The 18,378-nt window shown below is 54.1% G+C and overlaps 2 protein-coding genes across 3 annotated transcripts in view; both read right to left on the minus strand.

Annotated features, from left to right (window-relative positions):
* Positions 1 to 3,954: 3,954 nt before the first annotated feature.
* The window catches only part of Bmp8a (bone morphogenetic protein 8a), a 28,124-nt gene continuing 13,700 nt past the window's right edge, over positions 3,955 to 18,378 (minus strand). Inside the window, exons 2-7 of one of the 2 annotated variants that reach the window (XM_036179793.1) lie at positions 15,320 to 15,509; positions 14,766 to 14,914; positions 7,564 to 7,764; positions 6,975 to 7,051; positions 6,475 to 6,585; positions 3,955 to 4,104 (exon numbers count right to left, since the gene is read on the minus strand). In XM_036179793.1, coding sequence (XP_036035686.1) covers positions 3,955 to 4,104; positions 6,475 to 6,585; positions 6,975 to 7,051; positions 7,564 to 7,764; positions 14,766 to 14,914; positions 15,320 to 15,509 — 878 coding nt within the window. Of the gene's footprint in view, positions 4,105 to 6,414; positions 6,586 to 6,974; positions 7,052 to 7,563; positions 7,765 to 14,765; positions 14,915 to 15,319; positions 15,510 to 18,378 lie in introns of both variants that reach the window. The other variant, XM_036179792.1, reaches the window with a different exon arrangement.
* LOC118578657 (succinyl-CoA:3-ketoacid coenzyme A transferase 2A, mitochondrial-like) lies at positions 12,076 to 13,849 on the minus strand. Its single transcript, XM_036179790.1, has one exon. It carries the CDS (start codon positions 13,793 to 13,795, stop codon positions 12,233 to 12,235), a length of 1,563 nt encoding a protein of 520 aa, XP_036035683.1. The 5' UTR covers positions 13,796 to 13,849; the 3' UTR covers positions 12,076 to 12,232.

Below are 18,378 nucleotides of genomic sequence, written 5' to 3' on the forward strand. Positions count from 1 at the left end.
ACTATATTAGAACTCACTCTATAGACCAGGCTGGCCTCAAACTCACAGAGATCCTCCTGCCTCTGCCTCCAGAGTGCTGGGATTAAAGGTGTGTACCACCACCACCACCACCACCACCACCACCACCACCACCTGGTTAGGAAGAATCTTTTTAAAGGTCAAATGTCTGATTGAACTTCCCCCCAGTAAGAAAAAAGACTTGGCCCACGAGGACAGAGTTGGTGCATGACCACTAGTGGGCCATAGGTTAGGACCACACCTACCATGTCTTCACCCTAGAGACCCTAGTGCTATAGCTTGACCCTTCTCACAGGTGGACAAGGTGCAGGGCCAGCACTCACTCAGAGATGGTTTGGGGTAGGCATAACTTCGTTGGTCAAAACAGCAACAGCAGGGGCATTCTGGGAAAAGATGGCATTGTTAGGAAGGCTGGCCTGGGCCGCAATGCCAAGTCCATTTACAATGAGACACTATCAGTTGGGTGGTGGAGGCACATACCTTTAATCCAGGAGGCAGAGGCAGGCAGATCTCTGTGAGTTTGAGACCAGCCTGGGCTACAGAGTGAGTTCCAGGAAAGGCGCAAAGCTACACAGAGAAACCCTGTCTTGAAAAACCCAGTGAGAGAGCAAGGGGGTGGGGGGAGAGAATATACACACACCTCAAATGGCAGGTGCTGAGGGCTCTGAGCACATCTGAGCCTTGGGTGAGGGGGCTCACAAGGGCAGAAGGGCAGGTCTAACCCAGCACCCAAAGGGCCTGGGTTAGCACTGAGGCCTGGGCAGGGGTCAGAGTCACAGAGCCAGGGCCAGGACTTGATGGCAGCTCTGTTCTGCTCCACTCCAAACCTGTGCCCTCTGCCTCTCTTCCTGTAAACTGTAGGGAGTTTCTCCACAGTGCATCTCCTATTTTGTTGCATCTAGCCACAGGAACAGCGCTGTACCCAGCCAGCATCCAGGTGTGCTGGGCTGCAGCCGTGAAGATGTCATGAGGGTCTGTCCCCCACTCAGGCAGCCCTGCTTTTGTGCCTTGTGGTGTTTTCTTATTTTTGCCCCTAGGGGCCTTCAGTGAAGGCCATTTTTGCTTCTAATGTGTGACCTGGGTGGTCAGAGATCACCATTAAACCAGATGGTCTTGGTGACATTGCTGATGTCCCAGGTGCTATGTCCCTCTCTTCTCTAAGATCTTTCCATTTGGTGCCATCCACGACTGCCTGGTTGGCTGATGGTATCAAATGTCGGGGCACTGGGAGGCTGTGATCGCCAGGCATTTGCTTTGCTGTGGGAGGAAGTCACACAGTGGCCCCATGCTCCTGCTCTGCATTATGACAGTACAGAGGCTGCATCTTCCAAACATTCATTTCACAAACACGGTTGCTCCCGACCAAGCCAGGCTAGAATCTGGCACTGACAAGCTAAACATTGATCTCCCTCCTATTTGGTGCAGGGAGGTTTGCTGGATAAGGCTATAAGTCCCATGGCCAAGCCTTTGAAAGGAAATGGCCAAGGAGGCAGACAGGTCTCCTGGCAGGAAGAACCTATGGAATGAAAAAAATCAAAAATAACAATAAACTCCTCCAATTTAGATCTGGGATATCCCCAACAGCCTGGGGACTCGAGGCTTAGTCCCAAACTCAGGAGCTGGAGGCAGCTGTGTCTAAGGAGGAGGTTTTTCTGGTCACGTGGCATGTGTCATTGAAGGAGCGTCTGGGATTCAGTCTACCCTTTCCTTTCTTCAGCTTCCTGTCCACCATGAGATGAGTGGCTTCATCCCGCCCTGCTCTTTACCACAGCTTGTTGCCTCACCACCAGCCAAAAGTGGTGGGGCCAGCTAACCACAGATCTCTGAAGCTGTGAGTCAAGAGAAACCTTTTCCTGCTTCAAATTGATTGTCTCCGGCATTTTGTTACAATAACAGAAAGCCAGCTTCCTGTTACAGATGGGAGATTTAAGCTTGAGTAAGAAAAGTCATTTGTCCAAACACTAACTAAGCAAGTCAGTGTCCTGACGTTCAGGCTAAGGCCTTGTGCAATCCCAGCCAGCCTTTGTTTGAAGCCCCGAGCTTTTTTTTTTTTTTTTTTTTTTTTTTTTAAAGATTTATTTACTTTTATTCTCATGTATATGAGTGTTTTGCCTGCATGTATGTCTGTGCACCACATGTGTGCAGGAGCCATTGGAAGTCAGAAGAGGGCACTGGATCCTCTGAAACTGAAGTTACAGACAATTAAGCTGCCATGTGGGTGCTGGGAATTGAACCTTGGTCCTTTGGAAGAACAGCCAGTGAAGCTCTTGGGGAAGTTACCATCTTGCAGATCTTCTGGGCTTATTCTTTGTATACATGGAAGGGTCCCCTCCTCTGGCCTCACACAGGAGGCCCTCCCAGGTCGAAGGGGACAGGCTGCTGTCCTGCAGCATGGCCCAGTCTCAATGCCTCCAGCCTCACTCCAGCCGCTGGTCCCACCCTACAGGAGGCCCGTTCAGGGGTACAGAGTGTGAACTCCATGGAGTGCATCCCTGGGCACCTGGGTGGGTCCACCTCCACTGGGTGTGTCTCTAGATGGGGATGGGCCCAGGACCTGCTCTTAATGACATAGTTGGGGCAGCTGGACTCTGTTCCCGCAGGTAAATTACAGGCTTTAGCAAGTCAGAAATCAAATAAACACTCCAGCTCCCAGCGGCTGCTCCAGGGGCAACAGTGGTTTCCTCCGAGCCTCCCCACCCAACTCTGCCTAATTACCACCTGTCAGTCCCCTGGGACAGGGGCCTTTTCTTTGACTCACAGGTCCCAGAAACAGGATGGGGCTGCTGGGCCCCCAGGGTGACGCCAGCTTGGTGACCAACCTGTTCTTAGTTCCCAGACATAAGCAAACGCTGACACTCCCCCACTTTGCCCCATGCCTGGCTGGAGGGCTGTCTAGTTACTGTGCCCTGGGAGGAATGGACGGCTGTCCCTGGGGGAAAAGGAAAGCCAAGTCCTTTCCTCTCAGGAGCTGCTGGTGGCCATCTGCAGGTCTGTGCTGAGGATGTGGAGGGCCTGTCCAGGGGCAGCGTGAGACATTCAGAGGGAGATCATTGATGCAGGCCATCAGCTAGGAGAAGAAACAGGGGCATCTACTGTGAGCCAGCCTGGACCAGCCACCTCAGCTATGTTCTTGCTTCTGTTAAGAGTTTACTTTGTCATAGCGCCCATCCCCAAACTGGTCAGCATGGTTATGGTAGGAGAGGGAACTGCAAGTTCCCAGAGTCCTTTGCTTCTAGGCAGAAGGGCAGGCCCAGGACACATGTCATGAAATGTACCTCTCACTTTTACTGAAAGCCATGAGGCCCAGCTACATGGTTCTTTTTCTTTTTCAGACAGGGTCTCCCTGTGGCCTTGAACTCACAGAGATCCTCCCTGTCTCTCTAGAGCTGGATTAACGGCATGCATTACCACACCTGCCTCTGCTTACTCTTTTTCTAACAAGCTAACCGCACGAGAGAAGTAGAGCTATGCATTGATCTAAGTGTGTGTCTGTTATACCTAGACATGCGCCCCCCCTCCCCCGCCATAGTGAATGGTGCAGAGCCCAGATCAGCCAGTTTCAGACTCCAGGGCCACCTCAGACCATCCAGAATGGGCCATTCTGGGCTGGGGATGGCCAAGGAGCAGTCTTCCTGTCTTGTAGGTCTTCAGTGCTGACCCCAGACGCTCAGTCAGCGCAGCTCTGGGATGCCGTGTGCATTCAGTCTGTGCTTGGGGTAGGGGCCTGGGAGAGGGAGGGAATAGGCCACACACCCCAAGAAGGGAGCAGAGGAGCTGGGAAAGGACCAACATTTTAGCAGGAAGTGGCCAGGGGAAGTAGGGGCCTCCTGTTGCCCCTGTCTGAGCTATGACAGCATGTGAGGGGTTCCTGTCTCTGGAAAGGGGCCTGACCACAGCAGCCGGGGAAGGTAGCAGAAGCAGCTGTAGAGCAGGGCCTCAGTGGCAGCCACAGGCCTTGACCACCATGTTGCGGTGCTTGCGCAGGATGACGTTGTTACTGCTGTCGTAGTAGAGCACAGAGGTGGCACTCAGTTTGGTGGGCGCGCAGCAAGCCTTGGGGACGACATCTGGTTTCATCAGGTGTACCTGACAGGGAGGGGGGCACAGGGGTGCAGGCAGGAGCATAAAGACCTGCCCAGCAAAGCCCCGCCTCACACTTGCTTCCTTTCCAGAAGGTCTCACCCCTCTGGCCAGCCCAAGGTCATTCCCCACCTTTGGCTAGAGCAGCCCCCTCCTTGCACACGAGTCCTGCCCACTGACCTCAGAGCACAGCCCAGGCACCTGGCGTGGAGGTACTGATCCACAAACCCACAGGCACTCTCAGCCCCTGGTCCACTGTCACATTCGATTCTGCCCAGACACAGAAGACAACTTTGCTTGTCCCCAGCACTGGGTCCCCATGGGTGTGTGTGTGCCCTCTGAGGTGCCTCTTCTGGAACCTCACTGCCCCACACTCTGTGTGTGTGTGTGTGTGTGTGTGTGTGTGTGTGTGTGTGTGTGTGTGACATTCTGCAGACTGAGTTAGAAATTCTAGAATTCTGTCCCACTTGATGTGGCCCAGCCTCAGAACTTCTGAGGCAAGGCTGTCTTTGTAGGTGATACATCGAGCCTACGTGGGGTTCCCACTGGCTGGCTGATGGTACCACTGGCCTTGAAACAGGTGTTCATCCATATATCCATCTCTCCTCTCTGTCTGTCTGTCTGTCTGTCTCTCTCTCTTCTTCTATTTTGAGATGTAGTCCTGGCTGTCCTGGAACTTGCTATGTAGACCTGACTGGCCTCAAACTCACAGAGATCCATCCACCTGCCTCTGCCTCCCGAGTGCTGGGATTACACCACCACACAACCGGGCTTGACATTTCTCTTTCTGTTGCTGCCCCGATGCTCCTGATGCGGAAGCCCACACCAGGTCCGCCCCACCATCAATGAGCCATGTTAACCTAGAACCCAGGTCCCCTCTCACTCCCTGTGGCTTTTGCTTTCACTCCAGCCTCCCTGGGGGACAGAGGTTGTCCTGTCTGCCACCTGGGCAGGCCGTGAGCACTGACTGTGGCCCCTTGTTGACAATGGCTTCATTGTCAACAGGGGAAACAGAGGCCAGAGCAAAGTGGGGAAGGAAGCAAGACCTGGGAGGAGCAGAGCCACCCACCCCACCAGGGAACTACTGACTGCATATCGCACTGTCACCCTGGGCTGCTTCTCTCAGGCTCCAGCAAATGAGGTGGCCGTGGTGAAAGGATGCCTCAGTGTCAGCTCAAGCAACTCTTTAAAATTCACGATGCTCACTCCAGGCCATCACTTGGCATAGTCTCTTGCTAGATAAACACAAAACTGTGGGACACCAGGATTCCAGGAAAAACATTCTAGAATAAGGTCTTGACACCAGAGTCAGCAAGTACAAACGCCTGTCCATACAGGCTGCGGTATTGTCCTGCTCGAACCCGCTCCCACCGCTGAGGATGGCCCAGAAACTAAGGCTCACCAGTGCTACCCCTTGGAGGAAGAGTCAGGAAAGAAATGGGGTCAAGAGCCAGTGGCAGGGGCAGGGCTCTGGACAGAGCTCAGTTGGCTGTGTGCCTGTTTAGCATGCAGGAAGCCGTGGATTTGACCCACATCATATAAACTAGGCATAATACCGCACACATATAATCCCGGCACCCAGGACTGGAGGCAGGGCTAGCACAAGTTCAAGGTCATCCTTGGTTACATACTGAGTCTGACTCCAGCCTGGGATATATGAGGGAGAGGCATCAGGAATGAGCAAAGGCCCAGAAGAGCAGAGAGCCCAAGGGGAGATCCACCTGCTACGCAGGATAGATGAGCACATGTGCACACCAGAGAGGGTACATCCACCCTGTCCATTGGGCACTTGTGCACTGAGGTCACACAGGCCGCCATGGGGTGCCCCTGTGTAGTGGTATTTGCTCTGCCATGACCTTGGGCTATAGACCTGAAGGAAGCGGTGCTTCTTGCCGGTGTATTTGACCTCTTTAGAGAAATGGGAGAGGGGGTCACAAGCCCCTGCTTCCTCCTTCCTGATGTGATCGAACTACCGGGTGGATTCAGTCCCGGTCAGATCAGAGGACGACTTCAGCTGTCTACTTGGTTCTGTATTCATGAGTGTATTTCCTCAATTTATATCCTAATAAATTCCCTAATCCTCCTTAAGCAGACTCCTGTGGATGTCTTGCTTTACCCCAGTGTGACCACAGGGGCTGTGGTATGTCAATGTGGGCCCCACACAGGCTCCCAGGCTCCCACTTGTGCATGTACGCTCAAGTGTCTGCGCACAGATGCTCATGTGAGTGTCAACTCTTACTGAGGTTCAGGAATCCAACTCTGTAGCTGAGTCTGCAGAGCAAGTTCCTCTTTGCTGCCATTCTTACCACTGCCTGCTCCACCCCACCTCACCCCGCCCCTGCCCCCTGGGTCCCAGCTGGCCACTGTGGTACTCACCAAGGACTGTAAGATGGCATGGTTGGTGGCATTCATACACGAGTCCAGTGGGAAGGCACACTCCCCCTCACAGTAATAAGCTGAGTAGCCCTGGGGGGCGATGACCCAGTCCTGTGGGTGGGAAAAGGTGAGTCACATCAGTGTCCTTCCATAGACCATCACCATAGGTCCTGTCACAGGATGACCTGAGCCTGTGAACCCTCATCCCCCTCAGTGACCCTCAGCAGGCAGGGCTGGATACCAGCTCTGTCCTCCACACCTAACCCTCCTCTGCTGTCTTCTCCACAGCTGCCCCCATGCCTCCTGCAACAGCTGTAGCAGGAAGAGCCCAAAGGCCCTGCCTCAGTTTCTCTGTCGTGCTGACAGTTTACTGGGCAGAGGGCTCAGGTTGCTTCAGTTTCCCGGGCTTTTATGTACAACTAATGGCACAGTAGCTCCACCTCTACCCTAGAGACACCAGGCTCTGCAGGTGGCATTCAGAGAGGAGAGGTAGAAATTACCAGCCAGCCGAGGTCCCGGAAGCTGACGTAGAGCTCGTGCCTACGGCAAACATCTCTGCCTCGGGCACCATGACCATCTGCAGGACAAAAAGGTGCAAAGTCTCCTCAGGGGTCCTGCTCTACGGAGTTGCCATGGTACTCTCATGGGGGGTGACATGACAGGCACATTTACAAATGAAGGACAACAGGAAACGGAACCATTGGGGTCACAAGTTCCATTTCTGGATCCCTGCTCATGCCATGACCCAGCTCAACAGTCCTCAGTGGCTCCCTGTCACCACAGGGTGTGGCTGTGCTCTGGGCACATTCGGCTTTTGCTTTCCTCTGCAGACTTGATTGCAGCCCACCCTCCCTGCCAGGCACAGCCCACCCTCCCTGCCAGACACAGCTCACCCTCCCTGCCAGGCACAGCCCACCCTCCCTGCCAGGCACAGCCACCCTCCCTGCCAGGCACAGCCACCCTCCCTGCCAGGCACAGCCACCCTCCCTGCCAGGCACAGCCCACCCTCCCTGTCAGGCACACCAATTAGCTTCACTGGCAGGCCACCACTTTCTAAAAGGGCCTCAGATGAGGGAGGCTCAACCCCACCCTCACCAAAGATCCCCGGGAGTTTGTTGGGATGTGGAAGCTCATTCGCTTTCTTTGGCTGCCTCCTCTTCAGTGGCCTCGCTGCCCGTGGGGCCCGCACAGGACTCGGGCTGGCCCTGAAGAAGGTGACCAGGAAAGGCTGTCTGGATTGTGGTGCTTGTTGTCCCAGCAGACCGGCCAGGCCAGGATCCATGCTGTGCCCTGGGAGACAGAGACAGAAACACTAGACTGACTGACTTGTGGGGGGGTGTGTGGCACCTACGACCCTCTGTTTCCTCATCTGAGGACCAACCCAAGCACTCTGGCCAGCAGGTCTGAGGTGACAGGGACAGGGACCTCAGTAGCCACAGGCATTCCTGCTGGGGAGAACCTGACAGATGGAAACTTTTGACAAGTGTCAGGGTTTTGCTCATTAATGTCCTCAGTCGGTCCTCACTGTAACCCAAGTCACAGTCACTCAGAGTCCACTGCCGGGGATGCTCAGGACCCAGACGCCCTTGGTCCAGTGATCTAACACCCAGGTCCCATCTTCATCCTGCACTTTCTGAGGACTAGAATGTGTGGTTCATGACACACCAGCTCATGGCAGCCTCTGCAAGGACATCGCTGGGGCTTATTCTCCCAGCTCGACAAGCTTGATTATCCAAGGGCAGGGCATTCACTGCCCTGATGCCCACTACCAAGGCCTCAGTCTGAGCAGGGCCAGAGGTCAGAACAAAGTCCAGGGTTCAGTTCACATCAGGCTCATTCCAGTGCCAAGTGTGTGTTCACCAGGCCAGCTTATGGCTTTAAAGAAAGGAAGGGGCTTCAGGGAGACAGACCGGAGCTTGTCCACAGGAGGAGTGGAGCCTATAAAGAGTGTGTGTGTGTGTGTGTGTGTGTATGTGTGTCAGGCTGGGCGGTGGTGGCACACGCCTTTAATCCCAGCACTTGGGAGGCAGAGGCAGGTGGATCTCTGTGAGTTCGAGGCCAGCCTGGTCTACAAAGTGAGATCCAGGAAAGTTGCAAAGCTACACAGAGAAACCCTGTCTCGAAAAACCAAAAAAAAAAGGGGGGGGGGGTGTCACCTAATCCATTAAGGTCTGCAGATGCCTCTACAGCACAGTCAACCCAGGACAGCAAAGCCTCCACCACCAGCTCCAGCTTTGCTGGGGGCCCTGTCAGTGGCCCCTGCCTTTTCTTTTTTTCTTTTTCTTTTTTTATTTTATTTATTTATTTTGGTTTTTTTTTTGAAATAGTGTTTCTCTGTGTAGTTTTGTGCCTTTCCTGGAACTCGCTTTGGAGACCAGGCTGGCCTCGAACTCACAGATATCTGCCTGCCTCTGCCACTCGAGTGCTGGGATTAAAGGTGTGCACCACCACTGCCCGGCTTATTTTCTTTTTTATTTTATGTGTATGGTTGTTTTGCCTACATGTATGTTTGTGCACCACATGCATGCAGGGCATTAGATGCCCCTGTGACTTGAGTTACAGATGGTTGTTAGCCATCATGTGGTTATTGGGAATTGAACCCAGGTCCTCTGGAAGGGTAACAAATGCTCTTAACCCCTGAGCCATCTCTCCAGTCCTGCCCTGCCCTTTCTACTCCAAAAGCAGTGTACTAAGCTAGTGTGGTGGGATACACCCGCAACCGGCATTCAGGCAGAGAAGCAGGAGGATGAGGAATTCAAGGTCATTCTATTCCACATATCGAGTTGGAGGTCAGTCAAAGCCAGTCATATAAAAGCTCGTTTGAAAAAACAGCCGGGCAATGGTGGTGCACGCCTTTAATCCCAGCACTGGGGAGGCAGAGCCAGGCGGACCTCTGTGAGTTCGAGGCCAGCCTGGGCTACAGAGTGAGTTCCAGGAAAGGCGCAAAGATACACAGAGAAACCCTGTCTCGAAAAACAAAACAAACAAACAAACAAAACCAAATAAGGTTCAGCATGGTGGTATATGCATTTGATTCTAGCCCTCCGGAAGCAGAAGCAGGCAGATTTCTGTGAATTTGAGGCTAGCCTGGTCTGCATAGGTGAGTTCCAGACACACCAAGGCTGTCTCAAAGAAAAAAAATCAACCAACCTTCCAAACAACTAAATATTAAAAATACAAACCAAATCAAACCAAATAAAAATACGCAAACAGTATAATAACCACAGTGGGGTAGAAAAATTTCAAGAAGGAAGAGGAACCACAAATTCCCTTCACAACTCCAGAGCTCCTATTTCATGTCTGGGCTTCTTCTGTCCTGTTGGTTTAAGTTCTAACAGTCCTTAGCACTGCAAACCTTTCCTATTGTTAGAATAGTTGTCCACAATAACCACACACATGCAGCAGCTGGCTTTGGGTGGGCTCACCTCCTACCAGGCAGTTAGGTTCCTTTCTGGTGTCAGGATAGGACTCAGAAACATTTCCCTTTGTGCCTGTGTGAGATTCCTTACATCAAAGCCCAGCAATGCTCACTTTATAGGTCATTAAACACAGCGCTGACATTCAGCTGACATGTTACAAGCACTGATGCGTACATGTACATGCATCATGTGCACATATAAAATCTCAGACACTAATGTGGCTCAGACACTAGTATGCTCCATGCCCTGGGTTCCACCCAGTGCTGGAAGAAATGGAAAAGAACCCAAAAGGCTGAGGCCACAGCTCAGTAGCAGAGCGCCTGTCTGGTAAGCCGAGGCCTCAGATATAATCCCCACACAACACTGTAACGAAACAGAACACACTCATGTGCACACTCAGGTCTGCTTGCTCCACTTGCACTCTACCAGGCCCTTCATTACACATGGGGTCAAGGCCACTGTCGGCCTGCGGTGGACAGTCCACTCAAAGGTCAGCCCTTCAAGCAGCTGGACTCCACACCAGATGTCCACCAGGCACTTGAAAGAAAACTCATCAATATAGCCTTTGACCAATGACTTCACCTGCCACTAACAAGTGTGCTAGGCTTGTGAGGCCCCGTCCCAGGACCGAGGCTGAGAGCTGTGGAGCAGGCTGGCCCTGAGAAGAGACTCAGAGGAGGTCAGGCAGGAAGAATGGGGTCCAGAGTGAAGACATTGGGGAAGCAGGTGCTGTGAGGGGCAGAGCCTCAGGCACAGAGGGAGAGACAGGGAAGGCCCCAGGGCCACACACTGGGAGGATGGAGCAGCTGTGAGCAGGAAGGTGGTGAAAGCCACCGTGTCAGGCCCTATGCATGACACAAGGGGCAGGCTGGGACCCAGGACAGGCCCTGTGTCCTGCTACTTACTGTGGAGTCCCAGAGCCCCGGCTTCTTTGGAACAGAGAGGCCATCAGTGTTCCAGGCTCAGGCACACTTGTTTTCCTTTTATGTCACTGGTCTTCCAGGTCTGCTGGACAGAGCAGTCCTTGACTGATCTCCTCAAAGCTAGCCTGCAAGTGTGCTAGAGACCTCTGGAGACTCTCAAGGCAAGGTGAGCTGGACTGAGAACCCATGGATGCAGCTAAGTCAAGGTTCCCATTTTACAGGCACACAAACTAAGACCACAGACGGCATCAACTGTTCAAGGCCTGGAGCAGCTCCTACCCTCCCCACCCCAAGGCAGAGACTGAGTGAGGTGGAGTGCAAGCCCAGAGGGACTGATGCTGCTCTTCTCAGAGTTCTGGATCTGATAGGCCTGGAGAAGCTGCTCATTGCCCAAACCAGAGCGCACATTCCCTACAGCTCTGCTCCTTGACCCCATTATCAGCTAAGACCCCTCTGGTAGAAGGGCACCAGGCTTCCCAGCTCTGGACGGAAAAGCATGTTGGGAGGCATGCTTTCTCAGTGCGAACACACACACGCACACGCACACACACACACAGGCACACATGCACACGCATGCCTCTATAACTTTCTTCACTTGTGAGATTACAAATTCAGAATGAGAGACCCCAGAGCTACCACATTGGGGTTAGGAAGGGAGGCCTGCTGGACTTCCGGAACAGAATGTCAGTGTGGTATGGGCAACAGGAAACACTGCAGTTTACTAGATAAGAATTCATCCGTGACATTGATTAGATTCTAGACTCCACTTGTGCTAAGCCCAGGCCTCTTCAGACACTCGCTGGGACTGTTTATGTACAGTGGTTTTTCAGGTGGAATACCAGTACCAACCCTCTTCCCTCAGTTTTGTCCCATGGGAAACAGGCCTTGCCTTTCTTCTGTGGACACCTAAGCAGCTCCCAGGAGGAAGTCGGGAGCGGGCAGATTCAGGGAAACAAAATTAGGAGCAGAAACAAGGCCCAGGAAGAGAAGCCTGAGTGTTTGTCCTGCTCACAGACCTGCAGTTCTGCATTCCGTGGCAGCGGTCAGCGGCACCGGGTGAACTCTGGATCTCTTCCTGCCTTTATGCTTTTCTCTGTGTTTCATGATTCAGTTATGAGGGCCAACACTGGTTTTGAGACCTGTCAGGAGACACTCTGGAGCCTTGTATGTGAAGGTCACAAAAGCGAGGGACAGGGACCAGTCTCCTCGATGGTTGTAGTGGAGGGCTTTAGTTAGGCACAGGACACACAGGCTCAGCTTAGGAATTTTAATTAAAATCACTCGGCTCTTGAGAAGATGCTCGGTCAGGAAGGCCCAGAAGCCAGTGGCACACTGGCCAGGTGCTGCTCAGCATGTCCCCTGTGGTGGCTAACTCCTTCGCAAATCAGCCCTGGAGGGGAGGGGTGTCAGGGCTCCTCAAGCATCAGGTTTGATCTGCTGCATGGGCTTGAGGTTGGGGGACACCTTAAAGGGGCAGGCTGTGGTGGCCTTGACGTCATCCACCGACGAGCCCTCCCACAGCTCTGTCAGCGTCAGCCCCTTTTTCCGGTCCACACTAAACACAGCCTTCTCGGTGATGATGAGGTCCACGCAGCGCTTGCCGGTCAGCGGCATGGTGCATTTCTCCATGATTTTGGGCTGCTTTGTCTTGGTGCAGTGCTCCATGGTGACCACCACTTTGGTCTTGTCACTGGACACCAAGTCCATGGCCCCGCCCATGCCCTTCACCTTCTTGCCTGGCACCATCCAGTTGGCCAGATCACCGTATTTGGAAACCTGCATGGCACCGAGCATGGTCAGTTGGATGTGTCCCCCGCGGATCATGGCAAAAGAGTCATCGCTGGCGAAGAAACAGCCCCCGGGAATCACGGTCACTGTCTGCTTGCCGGCGTTGATGATGTCGGGATCCACCTCTTTTTTGGAGGGGAACGGGCCCAAGCCCAGGATCCCATTTTCACTGTGCAGGTAGACCGTTATCTTGGGGCTGATGAAGTTGCTGGCCAGGACAGGGATCCCGATGCCCAGATTGGCATACATGCCGTCCTCGAACTCGAGAGCCGCGCGCTTGATGATGCGTGTCCTGGCTTCGGCCTGTTGCTTGTTCATGGACGAGGGCTGGCTGTCGCACGTGGTCAGGCGCTCGATGCGCTTCTCGTACTTGGGCCCCTTGATCACGCGGTCCACGTAGATGTTGGGGATGTGGATGTCCTCTGGGGCGAAAGTGCCCACGTCCACGATCTCTTCCACCTCCACCACCGCGACGTCCGCGGCCTTGCACATGGGCACGTTGAAGTTGCGCGCGCTGCCCCGGAAGATCACGTTGCCGGAGCGGTCGGCCTTCCAGCCCTTGACCAGGGCGAAGTCGGCGCGGATGGCGTGCTCCAGCAGGTAGTGGCGGCCGTTGAACTCACGCACCTCCCGCGGCTGGCTCAGGGTGACCAGGTGGCCGTCGGGCGAGTACCGGATGGGGGCGCCCCCTTCCTGCACCAGCGTGCCGTAGCCGGTAGGTGTGTAGAAGGCGGGCACGCCGGCGCCACCTGCGCGGATGCGCTCGGCCAGGGTGCCCTGAGGCGTCATCTCCAGGTCCACCTGGCCCGACAGGTACAGCTGCTCGCACAGAGCGTTCTCCCCCAGGTAAGAGCACACCACGCGCCTGACCTGCTTGGAGGCCAGCAGGATGCCCAGGCCGAAGTCATCCACGCCCACGTTGCTGCTGACGATCTTCAGGTCCTTCACGCCCTTGGTCTTCAGGGCGCCGATCAGGTTCTCGGGGATGCCGCAGAGCCCGAAGCCCCCGAGCATGACGGTCGACCCGTCCTTGACGCCCTCCAACGCCTTCACCGGGTCCTTGTAGAAGTGGACGCGCCCGCAGCGGTCGCTAGCATAGCGGAGGACAAGGCGGTGGGGCAGCGCGGGCTGTAGGCGGTGGGCGGAGACCCCGCGCGGGAGCGTCCACGCCAGAAGCCTCAGCGCCGCCATGGTCCACGGGCCACGCGGTTCCCAGGACCGGGACAGAGAGGGAAAGGCCAGATGCACCGTGTGAGCCTGCCCCACGCCGCCTCTGCGCTGCGTCACAGAGCAGGGAGGGAGAACACCGGCTGGCATCGCCATGGGTCTCACTGGCTGAGGACACCCTTGGCCATCCCTGCCTCTGGTCTGTCTCACAAGATCTTGGACAGACACTGGAAACCCTTGGAAATGCTGCTGACAACTGGCAGTGAGTTCTGGGGCCCCATGGTACCCAGGAGAACTCACCTGGGGGCGTGGTTAGGATTCCCTACTTGAGGGGCTGAAGTTGCCTGGTCTTTTAAAACCAGTCACATCTGTCACCCACTGCTTTAAACTGCTCTAAACTCTCCAAGCACTTTGCCAGTTTTCCCTAACTCAGAGTGACCCCTGCCCTTCTCTGGCCCTCTCCTTCCAGTTATCCCCCCAGCCTTTTGGTGAACCCCGGGCAGGCGGGTCTCCTGCCCTGCTGGCCTTTCTGTCCTCACTGCCGACATGAAGGAAATGTCCCAGAAAACCCTGCCAGTGAAGCAGTAACTATAAACCTGTGTAGACGCGAAACTGAGGCTCAGGTGCTGAGTTCCAACACTGCGGAGCAGGGACAGCCCAGGCCTCTGCACTCAGAACCTGGGGTGCAGATGCCCCATCCCTCCTTCCTACTGTAGAATCTCTGAGTGGAGGCCTGCTGCCCCTGGAGAAGCGCCACCCTCCACCCCCACCACTTCCATCCCATGCCCCTAGAGGGTGCCAGAGCTGGTTCTCAAGATGTCAGTTGTCATGTAGGAGGGACAGGAAGGCAGCCCTGGCTAGGACCTGGCCACTCTACCCACTGAGTCCTCAAGAAAGGCCAAGGAGAGGGCTCAGTGTACTAGGCTGGCAGCCTCTGCTGGAACCACCTCCCACCACCCCTGGGGCAGCTTCCTGCTAAGCCCTGGAGCCTCACCATCCTCAGTTTCCACATAGAGGCGGAGTCCCAGGTCCTTGTTATGGTTCAGCAACCATCGGTCGCTGGCTGCTGTGATGTCCAGCACCAGCCAGCCCTCGTCCCCAGATCGAAGCGTCTGAAGATCCAAAAAGAACAAGTCAGACTCCCTGTGGACATGAAAGAACAATTAACCAAGGGCTGAGGTCCGCATGGCTGCCTGTGTCTTGTGCCTGCCTGGGGGTCCACTTTCAGAGATTCTTCCCTGTTTGGCTCTGGCCTGGCCTCCTTTGGAACCACAGTCCACTGATAACCAACCCCTGGCATTTTCCTGTGTCCGTGAGCTACTGACAGGGACACTGGCTCAGTGGCCCAGTACTGTGGCCTATTGAGGGCTCCACAGTCACAGTGGCAGGGCAGGGCGTTCCAGGCCAAGCCCTTTCCTCACGTCTCAGGCACCTCTCCTAGGAGGCGCCCCTTTCCTTTCTTGGAAATGCCCACTCTGGACAGGCCCTGCCAGAGCCTAGACCATGAGACCGTGAGGTGAGGTGGGCATCTGGGCAGAGTGAAGGTACCTGTTGGAGTGTTCCTGGACCACCTCGAACATGCTGACATGGAGAGTTGTGTTGAGTGGGTGGCTGCTGGGTTCTTTATATATCCGGAACTCGGCAGCTGTGACGGCCTCCCCAGCAGGGATCTGGGTTAGGTCAAAGAGGAATTCCTTCCAGTGTGGCCCCTGGTAGTCCAGGGTACGGTCTCGCTCCACTGGAAGACAAAATGGGAGTGAGGTGATCACCAGGAGCCATGACCCCAGGCAGCCTGAATGGGGCCCACTCCTGCTCTACACACAGGCTTGTGGTCTGCTCTGGGAGCACACCAGGCCTAGGAGGTGGTATAGTGGGCAACTCAGCAAGTGCTCAACATCAGTGGACCCATCAGTGAATCAAAATGCCTTCTCTCAGAGCTCCTGAGCTAATGGCAAGATGGACATTGGTCCCAAGGCAGAACATTATCACAGGTCCAGGGTAAAACCTTGTCTACAGGGACATAGTTGGCAAATTTCAGTGGGACAGAGGACACCTTGAGCCTGCCCTTGATAAGAGGGTGGGGTGGGGGAGCTCAGATCTGACAGCTGAGCTGAGCTGTCAGTTCTGTTTGAATCTCCCTTGGTGTCTAGGGAGAGGGGTGTGCAGAATGCACATTACAAAGTCTGCTGCTGAAGGACCTTAGGAAAGAGAGGGACCCAGTGCCATCAACCAGGGGACAAAGGGAAGGGGACAGGCAGAATGCAAGAGGAAATGGTGACATCTGAAATGATGGACAAGAAGGTGTCTTGGCAGTAGCCAAGCATGCTCTAGGCAGAGGAGAGTTGTCTGTAGACCAATGGCTCTTGGGTGTAGCAGTGGGTTTGGCTGGAATCCAGGTTTGCAAGCAAGGCTGTGCCAGTGGGAGCCATGTGGTCTAAGATTCCCTACAGGACCTGCTGGAGGTGAAGGTAATAGCAGTCTAGGGTGACAGCTGAGGAGGAGCTTGGGCTAGAAGCTGACCTTGCTCCCTATAGTAAAGGCCAAGGGTTTAGAATAAGATATGTGCCCCAGCTGCACAGATGTGCTCAGGATGGTATATTTAGGGTAGCCTCACTTCAGCTGTTTGTCACTTTCAAATGCCAAAAATCTGTGTTTCCGGAAAGAAGGGGTGTGGAGCCGCCCAGCACTGTCCCCAAAACCCAACAGAGATTTTAATTATATGTTTTAGTCTTAAAAAAAAAATCCTCTCTGTGGCTATGGGCTCAGTGACCACAAGCCAGGTTTTAAAAAGCACCAAGATGAGTGGATATGAGGAGTACTTCCTGTCCTCTCCCTAGAGTCCTGGTCTAGTGATGGATGGAATACAGATGTGCTGGGCAGAGCCAAGGAAGAGGCACATCTGGGCAGAAGCAGGTGGAAAGGGAGAGGAAGGAGTGGACAGTGTCCCACAGCATCTAAAGATGATGGGCACACAGCACTTGCCCACTCAAAAGTCAAGAGAGAGAATGTGACAGGGCATTGGCCCCTCCTTTGTAGGTAGACCTCGTTGAGGGTGGGTTCTGAACCTTGGCCTAGTATCTTTTCCTGCTGTGGACACTTATCCTCATGTGTCCTCCTCCATACTTAGCTACTTACACACCCATAATGTTGTTGACAATTTCTTTGGGTTCAGGAGCTTCACAGGCATCTCTGCTACATGACTGTACTCAGGCCCTGATGTACAGGATAAAGTTGGTTTGGGCTGTTGCCTGTAACCGGGTGTGGTCAGATAGGGTCCCTCAGGCACATCCTTCTCCCCACCTTTTTCAGAACAAAGTGGGGCACAGGTGCATCCTGGGAGCTTTCTCTGGGGACTGACCCAGAGCTCGGCGATCACCCTCCCTTAATGATGTGTGTAGCCTACACAGGGTGCCTTGAAATACTCTTGGATTGAACTGGTCCTCACTTCCAGACTTCTGTGCTATGGGCTTGTGAAATCAAGAGCCAGGGATTCCAGCACAGAAAACTCTGCCTTGGTTATATCAGACAAGCAGTGGATCTGGGAATGTTTTTGTTTGGTTGGTTTTTGTTTTTGTTTTTGAGACAGGGTTTCTCTGTGTAACAGCCCTGGCTGTCCTGGATCTCACTCTGTAGACCAGGCTGACCTCGAACTCACAGAGATCCACCTGCCTCTGCCTCCCGAGTGCTGGGATTAAAGGTGTGGGCCATCACCACCAGGCTGCTCTGGGAAGTTTTTAGCAAAAGAGACACTGCTGGAATTGGCTCAAAGGAAGCACCCAGTTTCTTTGCAGAATTGTGGATCTGCAGCTCCTCTGTGCTTACTAGGGTTTGGAAAGCTGGGGGTACCACAGAGCATTTGCTGGGGTCTTGTTCTCCCCATGGGACTCCTTGAATAGCAGTCTCCACTTTAGTCCTGGGGCAGCACTGGAAAGCAGCCGGTTTGCTGCGGCAGCTCCCAGGGTCATTCCCTGTATGAGTTTAGCGTGTCTCTGTGACGTGAGCACACAGGGATCCTTTCCATGCAGGGCTACAGAAGTGCAGGAGCTGAGTGAGGGGTGAGCAATCGTCGTCTGAGCTCTAACTTCTCAACTTTCCCCATGTATCAGTGTGGCAGCCTTCACAGAGCCCCATTGGAAGGGTGTGCCTGAAATGCAGAGGCACAGAAGAGCAGGAGACACATTCAGTTTTCTCTCTGTCTCTTTTTCTCTTTCTCCTCCTCCTCTTTCTCCTCCTTCTCCTCCTCTTCCTCCTCCTCCTCCTCCTTCTCTTTCTTTTTGAGACAGAGTCTCTATGTAGCCCTGGCTGTCCCAGAACCAGCTATGCAGACCTGGCAGTCCTTGAGCTCACAAAAATCCTCCTGTCTCTGCCACCTGAGTGCTGGGATTAAAGGCATGTGCCACCACTCCCTGCTCAAAAATTTTTTTTTTCTAAACAAAAGTATGAACAAGAAACCATGCCATGAAAATGTCAGCTCAAAGGCATAAGGAAGGTTTCAGGTGCCTCCTTTGCGCCCATCTGATCTTTGGCAGTTCCCTGGCATCTGTGTCCTTGGCTATGTCATGAACCTTCAATACGGTGCCAAAAGAACACCACGAAAAGCATTTCCC

The sequence above is a fragment of the Onychomys torridus genome, chromosome 2 (genome assembly GCF_903995425.1).
Source record: "Onychomys torridus chromosome 2, mOncTor1.1, whole genome shotgun sequence".
Lineage (NCBI taxonomy): Eukaryota > Metazoa > Chordata > Mammalia > Rodentia > Cricetidae > Onychomys > Onychomys torridus.